At 41.6% G+C, this 9,158-nt stretch overlaps 2 protein-coding genes across 2 annotated transcripts in view; both read left to right on the top strand.

Annotated features, from left to right (window-relative positions):
• Positions 1-8,009, top strand: part of LOC106821172 — a 28,208-nt gene extending 20,199 nt beyond the window's left edge. Inside the window, exons 13-19 of the mRNA XM_014825865.1 lie at positions 3,937-4,137; positions 4,536-4,736; positions 4,887-4,985; positions 6,204-6,404; positions 6,802-7,002; positions 7,293-7,454; positions 7,805-8,009. Coding sequence (XP_014681351.1) covers positions 3,937-4,137; positions 4,536-4,736; positions 4,887-4,985; positions 6,204-6,404; positions 6,802-7,002; positions 7,293-7,454; positions 7,805-8,009 — 1,270 coding nt within the window. The remainder of the gene's footprint in view (positions 1-3,936; positions 4,138-4,535; positions 4,737-4,886; positions 4,986-6,203; positions 6,405-6,801; positions 7,003-7,292; positions 7,455-7,804) is intronic.
• The window catches only part of LOC106821177, a 4,755-nt gene continuing 2,553 nt past the window's right edge, over positions 6,957-9,158 (top strand). Inside the window, exons 1-4 of the mRNA XM_014825870.1 lie at positions 6,957-7,002; positions 7,354-7,454; positions 7,805-8,005; positions 8,486-8,696. Of these exons, the coding sequence (XP_014681356.1) occupies positions 8,583-8,696 (114 nt within the window). The 5' untranslated portion in view covers positions 6,957-7,002; positions 7,354-7,454; positions 7,805-8,005; positions 8,486-8,582. The remainder of the gene's footprint in view (positions 7,003-7,353; positions 7,455-7,804; positions 8,006-8,485; positions 8,697-9,158) is intronic.

Here is a 9,158-nt window from a genome sequence, read left to right as displayed (position 1 = left end):
AGCAGCAGCAGCAGCAGCAGTAGCAGCAGTAGCAGCAGCAGCAGTAGCAACAGTAGCAGCAGTAGCAGCAGCAGCAGCAGCAGTAGCAGCAGTAGCAGCAGCAGCAGTAGCAACAGTAGCAGCAGTAGCAGCAGCAGCAGCAGCAGTAGCAGCAGTAGCAGCAGCAGCAGTAGCAACAGTAGCAGCAGTAGCAGCAGTAGTAGCAGCAGTAGTAGCAGCAGTAACAGCAGCAACAGTATATATTATAGCATCAGTATATATATTCCCGTTCCATATTGTCCTCTCCTTTCTTCCTCTCCCACTGTCTCTCGCCCTCTCTCTCGCTCTCCCCCCTTTTTTTCTCTCTCTCTCTCTCTCTCTCTGTCTCTCTCTCTTTTTCTTTCTCACAAATCTCTCTTCCTCTTTCTGTCTTGATCTTACTCTCTCTCTATCTTTTTCTCTCTCTCTTTTTTTTCTCACTCTCTCTCTCTCTCTCTCTCTCTGAATAACCCCTCTCTTAAATGGCGTTACTGCAATCTTTTATACTATATGAATGCTCTATATCACCGAGTCACGATGTGGATTTTACTACTTGCCAAATTTCTTATGAGTTGAGTTCGTGTGAACTAATAAATCCAGCCATCGCTAATAGTAGCATTATCGCACCTGTCATTTTACGTTGACTCACCCGATAAACTCAACTGTCTACCTACCATCCCGCCACCCCGGCTCGGTCACGTAGCCGCAACTGCAGACCATTCTTATCAAGCAAGCAAACGATTTTTTAGTCGTAAACGCAGAAGATGTTTGCTTGCTTGATAAGAATAGTCTGCAGTTGGGGCTACGTGTGTGTGTGGGTGGGTATTTGAGTTTGCATGTGCGTGCGTGCCGACATGCGTTCGGGCGTGCGTGAGTGTGTGCCTGTATGTGCGCGTACGTGCAAGTGTGCGTGAGTGAGTGCTTGCGTGCGTCATAGCAGTAGCAACAACAGCAGCAGCAGCAGCAGCAGCAGTAGCAGCAGTAGTAGCAGTAGCAGCAACAGCAGCAGTAGCAGCAGTAGCAGCAACAGAACTGTAGCAACAGAAGCAGTAGCAGCAGCAGCAGCAGTAACAGCAGCAGCAGCAGCAGTAACAACGGCAGCAGCAGTAGCAGCAGCAGCAGCAGCAGTTAGTAGCAGTAGTAGCAGCAGTAACAGCAGCAGCAGCAGCAGCAGCAGTAGCAGCAGTAGTAGTAGCAGCAGCAGCAGCAGTAGAAGTTAGTAGCAGTAGTAGCAGCAGTAACAGCAGCAGCAGCAGCAGCAGCAGTAGCAGCAGCAGCAGTAGCAGCAGCAGCAGCAGTAGAAGTTAGTAGCAGTAGTAGCAGCAGTAACAGCAGCAGCAGCAGTAGTAGCAGCACCNATGTAGCATCTGATGTCCCATTTGAAGGTGTTAGTATGGCAAAGAGCCAATTCCAGGAACATCCTGTGCAAGCAAGGTCTGTATTATTCTGTTTCACTGGTTATTGTAATCCGCGTGAGCGAGATAGGCATACTTAAAAGGAACTTCCTTGAACAGTGTTGCTATAGGTTGCTCAAGCTAGACCAGTTTGAACATGGTTTTCATGCACACACACCAAATTGCCTACTTTGTGTCACTATTTTGCCAAGCATTATCTTTTCGAACGGTTTATCACAAGCGCTAGGCCAGGCAGATAAGTTCTTACATGTACTTACTACTCTGTTGGTGGCGAGGCTAGAGGTTGCAAGTTCTAGGCTGCTGTTCCTCATAGTTGGATTCATCTGATGGTTTTGTTCTTATAGATATAAAAAGGAAGCTGCACAGTATACACCGCACCGTGAACCATTTGAAGCACATACGACAAGCAAAGATACTTTCACAGGACCGACAGCTGCTAGACAGAAAAGCTTCAAACCAGAAAACAAACCAGTAGCTTCTGGTGTCCCATTTGCAGCTGTTAGTACAGCAAAGAGCGAATTTCAGGAACATCCTGTTCAAGCAAGGTCAGTATTATGTTATATTGTAGGTGTCTTATGCAAATTGATATGAATATCTTTGTAATAAGAGAAATGTGTACGATTGGTTTATGATTATGTAACATAAGTAAATGTAAGGTATGTATATATCATAATGTAATGTAATTAAGCTAGTGTGAAATAATATAGTGTTATGTAATTTAATAGAATGTAATGTAATGTGATGTAATCATAATCTGTGTAACTGTTACAGATACAAGAAACAGGCTGCACCATACACACCCAACCCTGTGCCATTCGAAGGGCATACCACCAGTATGGACACCTTCACTGGACAGTCGGCTGCTAGACAGAAGAGTTTCAAGCCCGAGAACAAACCGTTAGCGTCGACCGTTCACTTTGCTGACAGCAGCACAACGAAGAGTGAATACAAAGAACACCCGGTGCAAGCAAGGTGAGGCATTTAACCCTACGTGCCACTAGAAAGTCACTGATAACCGGTGACACTGCAAACACACATCTAATCAGGGTACGTGGTCGAACAGATGCATAATCCTCACAACAAGTTCTAACTCTGTTACTATTCGTGTCATTTGTAATGTGCCTGAGCTGAAACAGTGACTGCATAGGGTTGGGGTTCGCGTGTGTAGACGGCAAGACTCCACAAAGTAAGTTCATGTAGTTTTAATCGTAACACGGCACAAAACTGTAATGCCAGAAGGGTGTAGTCTTATTGTAGTTCTTCATAATAATTTTGTTATGATTAGAGGCTAGGTTACACAGATCAAAATTGCTTGTTGCTAATCTGTTCATGCTGCTTAGTAATTCGACTTTACATGTGCAATTTATAGGCAATATCATGAACATATATATCTATACAATATTTACATATACTACCATCACACATTGTATAGGTGTTCATAGCAATATACATATGTATTTAACTTTCTATCATACTGAGTTTCCTGAAAGTGAAACTGTTTTTAAACCGTATATGAAATATATGCTAGTGCACTGCATTGAATTAGCAGCACGTACTGTTGCAGTTTGCACGCATGCATTATGACTGCATTCGAAGCATTATAGTAAACTACGGCCAAATGAGGTGTTTGCTACTTCACGTGAAAATGTGAAAGGTCTCTCTTTTCTGCTCTATATGCTTTCTCTCCCTACACTACCCTATGCGGGTTTGATAGGGATGTTGTTAAGTGCCGTAGAGCTATAAAGTTGACGCTGAGTCATTCAGCATTGGAATTACTCATTGAGATAAAGATAGAGATAGAGCTTGAGATTGATCTTCTGTTTCTCAATGGTCTCGTTGGTATAAATTAGTGAGTTATCACAAATTTAAATTATAGGAGTTGTATGATTTGTTGCATATCATGATTTTCTAAAGGGTGCTTATCAAATTAATGAGATTCATAAAGAAGACAGCTGTCACAAGTAACTCAAGTGTGGATATATATTTGTGATGCTTTATCTGCGATTACTTTGATATCATGATATTATGTACTCATTTATACTATATATACTACAGTTATAAAGGAATAATTCAAAAGGTAACATATACATACCTGCAGAGTTACTGAGAGAGCTTTTTAGTATATTGAGTATAGCATATGTGTGTTTAATATTATATTCAATATTTGTTTTATGTTTAGTGCAATACAAAGTCATGGCATGGTTATGAATGAATATCATAAATGTATAAGCATATGTGTTCTTCTCATTTAATTTGATATATCGTTTGGCATTGCCATGTTTTAACAGAATAAACATATCATTTTAATTCATTTTTGTATTTATTTTTATTTATTTGTTATTTTTCTTTATTGTTTTGGATAAAAACACGTATATTTAGGATGATGGCTTGATTGAATTGCAGTGGTGGCAGAATCACATTGCATATAAAACTAAACATGAATGATTTGGATATTCATACAAGAGTAAAGCTGGTTATTTTAATAGCCGGTTGGAATTTACAGGCAGCAGAAAGACGCTGCGCAATACACACCAAACCCTGCACCATTTCAAGGGCAAAGCACCACCAAGGACTCTTTCACAGGACAGCTAGTTGCAAAGCAGAAAAGTTTCAAACCTGAAAATGTACCGCTTGCCTCCGATACTCCATTTGAGAGCAGCACCACTGCTAGGAGTGAATTCAAGGCGCATCCAGTTCAAGCAAGGTGCGGGGTAGTCATTTATTAGTGCTAATAATTTATTAAAGTAAAAGCTACAAAAGCTTACTGTGCTGAAAGGTGTCTTCTATCCATTGATAATTGTCCGTTATTCCTCGATCGATTATTGTCCCTTGCTCGTTGTCTATTGTGCATTAATAATTATTCACAGTTCTATACATATCTCAAGAAGAGAAGTTATCATACTGAAGTATGCTACAAACGTTATTAGAATAAGCTACTATTCAGATATTTTCTGGTTGGTCTGCACTAAATCTAGCTTAATTGTATAATAGCCACATTATCTGCTACTGACATTTTTCCAACGGTTGAGACTATACGATTAGCTATATCTCCTGTGAGATACTCTAACTCCCTACATGTGTCTCTTGTTTTTGTATTTACAGATCGCAGCAAGTGCCTGCCGTGAACACACCTAATCCAGCACCATTCCAGGGCCAGTCTACCAGTAAGGAATCATTCACTGCGCAGACAGTTCCTAAGCAAATGGGATTCAAGCCTGAGAACAAACCAGTAGCTTCAGGTGTTTCCTTCGCAGGCCTCTCTACAACAAAGAGTGAATATAAAGAACATCCTATTCAACCAAGGTGAACAGTAACTGAAGTTTAAGTTTTTTTGAATTTTTCAAATAATGACTACCATAGATTCGACATCAAATTTTCATTATATCTAAAAACGTAACAAGGTACCTATACTGTCTAATTGAATTGACATTATTGCTTTCATTATGTGCACAGGAAAAGTAAAGAGATGCCAGAATATAAACTACACCCAGTGCCATTTCAAAGTGAAACCACAAACAAAGAGACATTTAAGGAGCACCCTCTCCAAGCAAGGTACAACTAAAGCAGTGTTTTTAGCTCATCTGACATAGTCAGATGCAGCTTGTAAAATCGCATGAGCGTGCGTCCGTCCGGCCGTGCGACCGTTCGTGCGTCCGTGCGTCAACAGTTGGGCACAAATCTTAACCGCTCAACGTACGGTCACGATATTCGGGATGTGGGGGGGGTAATCCGAAAACGAGTTGGGATGTCGAAGCTGGGGGTCAAAGGTCAAAGGTCAAGAGGTGTAAAAGAAGGGGGAACATTCCCTCTAACTTAAGGTATAGGGAGGAAATGCAGAATTGTGGCACAAATCTAAACGGCTCGACCTAGGCTCGTGATAGTCGGTGTATAGCATCATGGTAGGAAAAGTCATCACTGTGCTGAAATTGGAGGTCACAGGTCAAAGGTCAATGGGGCACAGGGCAGATTTTAGACATTGTCTGAGGACATGGTTTGACGGAGCGATTGAAAAACTTTTTTGTTTCAGCGGTGACCTACCTTTTTTATGGCTTTATTGAAAGGACCATGAAATGTACTTTCCGCTGACATGCAAAGAGTAAGTGTCGGATAACCTTTTGACCCTCAAGAGGAGGGTTAAACATTGATTTGTTGACTGTTAACAAAGGACTGAACTGCTTTTGCTATTATTAGAGCCCATACCTGTGTGAATGTGAGGCTACAGTTGCACAGTTTAATTGCAAAGGCAAATGTTTGTTGAACAAGGTTTACGCTCCTTATATCATATTATTTTCTAAAGCAGTCTGTCTATAGCACCCTGAAGGCTGAATCAGTGAATGCTCGCGTGGGTAGGCAAAAACACGGGGCAGCCCATGGCTGGCACGCTTCTAATCATAATTGTTGCCTGCCAACCTGCAATGCACATGTGTCTGCAATGCATAGAGATTAGGTGGGTGCGAAAGTGTAGCTGATATATTTTTTCGAATTGGCTACGAAAGTCAAACAAGAATAAAGAAGACTTATGTATAAGACGTCTTGCTATGCACAAATGAATTTATCAGCAGAACACCAGACACCAGATGAGCCCTGTCGCACTGCGGCACTTGTTCATATTGAAGACGGGTTGGTAAATCATTTCGTGATTTCTTACTACACTCAGTATGGTTACTAAGCAAATAAAGATGAAACAAATTTTCGTAGAGTGTCGATCACATGTAACATTAGTTTTGAATTCGTTCTCGTATATATGTCTGCAGTTTTTTACGTTCATAGGCGTGGAAAAGAGGTGACACTCTATGAACCAAATCTGGAACCATTTGAGGGCAAGACCACGTCACAGGATTCCTACGCTGGGCACGCAGGACGTAAAGAGAAAAGCTTTAAACCGGAGAACAAATACACCGCTTCCAGCATTCCGTTTGAAAGCACCTCGACAACGATGAGTGAATATAGAGGACATCCAATTCAAGCAAGGTGAGTACATAACCGTGCTAGATTACTCTTTGACGTTACTATGGGATAACTTCTTACTCTACGAGGTCATGATGGGTAGCCAGCAGCGCATCAAACACAGTTGTTGGATGTATTGCAGATGGGGCCTAAATGGAACTGTCTATTACAGGTCAGGCATGAGGTCATAATACAATCAACTGGTCAGTCAATAAATTTGATGGATTTGTTGTGTAGTGCCTATAAAGTATGTTCTATTAGAGGTCAGAAGCATAGGCTACTCAGTAAATTCATGGCCTGTTGGAGGTATCGTTGATACAACCACGATCGTACATACTTTACATACATACTCTTAATGTGTGTATCTCTCTCTACTATACATTTTCTATTGATATGTTCATCATGTAATTCATTATTACAGGTCGAGACCAGAGGCTGCTAAATATGTTCCGACTGCAGAACCATTTCAAGGGCAAACCACGAATAAGGAGACATTTACAGGGCAGGCACTTCCTAAGCAGAAGAGTTTTAAACCGGAGAACAAACCATTTGCTTCAAATGCCCCATTTGAAGGTGAAACTACTGCAGGAAGTGATTATAAAGACTATCACACTCCAATAAGGTAGACAATTGTATAATTTGATTTGAATATAAAATGGACAAAGTGTGTTATTGCTGTTATTTTTCATTGTCTGTTATTTTAATGTGGTATCCTAAATCTGTATATTCTACACGTTTAAATTTGTACGTCCTGCATGGTGAATGACGATTTTATGTGCATATATCTGGCTGCATGTCTTATTGTCCATACTTGTAACACTAACAGGGTGTCAGAATGTTATGTATCGTACATATGTAGACATGGAATACTAATAAACCAATCTAGCTCTGTTCCGACGGTGGTCTTTGTAGGCCACAAGGGGGCGCCATACATGACACTTCAACCTTGCCACCGTTTCACGATCAATCGAAGCCGAAAAGCTTGAGGTCTGTTAAGAGTGAGCTCGTATCTGTTGCTCCAATTCATCTGGCCACTACCAGAGACAACTACAGAGAACATCCCGTTCAGCAGAGGTTAGGGTTATGATGCATTGTTTTTAATACCAAATATAATGTTGTTTGTATGCACAAAGGTTTCATTGCAATGACTCTAAATAAATTCAGTGAGAGCGTCTATTGTTTTATCAATATCCACCTGACATGATTGACAGGAAACTAAATAATAACTGTTGCGGGGAGATGTTCTAAAGACAGTGCTTGGTAGCGAAGTGGTGCAAACATGCACATATTCATACAAGTCAGGCAAACTGATAATGATAACTTGACCAATCTGATGAGGGGTGCAGGAGTATCTTGCCGAACTTTAGGTGTATGGAACTTCAGAGGAGTCTCCTTTAGTATGATTTCCAACTTCGTGCTTCTAGACCAAGACGAGAATTGGTTGAATACCAACCGAATCCTGTTCCCTTCCGAGGTGAGACCACGAGTAAAGAGAGCTTTAGAGGTCAGACTGCTCCCAAACAGAGGAGTCTCAAGCCGAACAGCAAGCCAGCTAGTTCGTATCCCCCATTCGATGCCACCACCGTGTCCAGGTCGGATTATCCGGACCCTCAGTTTCTGCCAAGGTAAGCGAGGAACTGTATTGATGAGATGACGCCTATTGTTGTATTCTATTTATTCTTGACGTTGTCCCGTGTTATATCGGGGAAAATGTTCTTGAGACTTTTACTGCGCACCATAAATTGGCAACAGGGATAATATATAACATACTAATATTACGGTTATTTAATAATAATAATAATAATAATAATAATAGTCATAATAATAATCATAATAAATTATGTTATTTATATATAAGCTATATGTTTGTATATATAACATTATACATGGGTCACTATGTATGCATGTAAAGCTATACCTCCCCAGTTTAAACTGCCACTGTCTTATCAACCATAGTGACAAGAATAAGGATGTATAGCTATCTCAAGTTTTTGGCAGAGAGTACACGGATCTAATCGGAATAGAATCTAATCGAATCTAGTGCGCGATTTTGGTGTGCAGTCCATGCGTGTGGTTTTTACGTGATCGGTTCTCCCCCATTACAGGCCACAGAAGCGAGCCACCGACCAGCTTCAAGTGACCTTGGATCAAGGTCAGGCATCACGCCGGGAAGCATTCACGAGACAGGCGTCCGCGAAACCGATGTCCTACAAACCTGAACACAAGCCCGTGGCTTCTGGCATACCTTTCACGGCCCAGTCCATGACGCAGGACGACTACAGGGCTCACGGCGTTTCGCCGTACCAGAAGCAACGGGTGAATGTTCCGCCGCGGTTCATCATAGAGTTTGTGCTTGCTCACGCGCTCCTTCATTTGCAATGTTGTAGCAGCGCTGGATGCATTGTTATACCGTCATGAGATTGCACTTCATCAACGCTTTACTTCTACAACACGACGTAAAAATACAGAATTTGGTCTTGGATGCAGTACCTACGTGTGTTAATTATCGTTATGACTACTATTTGGGTTAGGGTTTATGTTACCTCTACGTATTGCAACTCTGTGTTAGAGAAGACCTGTGTGATATTTGTAGGGTATTTTGATTAACTTAGATAGCATGCTTACGTTGGGCCAACGTTGGCATTTGGTTGGCACGGTCACGGTTGGCAATATGACGTTGGGCCAACGTTGGCAATATGACGTTGGGCCAACGTTGGCAATATGACGTTGGGCCAACGTTGGCCCCACACTGGGGGGACGGCGGCTGCCGCCCGTGGT

Source organism: Priapulus caudatus, unplaced genomic scaffold (assembly GCF_000485595.1).
Source record: "Priapulus caudatus unplaced genomic scaffold, Priapulus_caudatus-5.0.1 Scaffold62, whole genome shotgun sequence".
NCBI lineage: Eukaryota > Metazoa > Priapulida > Priapulimorpha > Priapulimorphida > Priapulidae > Priapulus > Priapulus caudatus.
The sequence above is the reverse complement of the archived record's forward strand: the minus strand, read 5'-3'. Positions and strand labels throughout refer to the sequence as shown.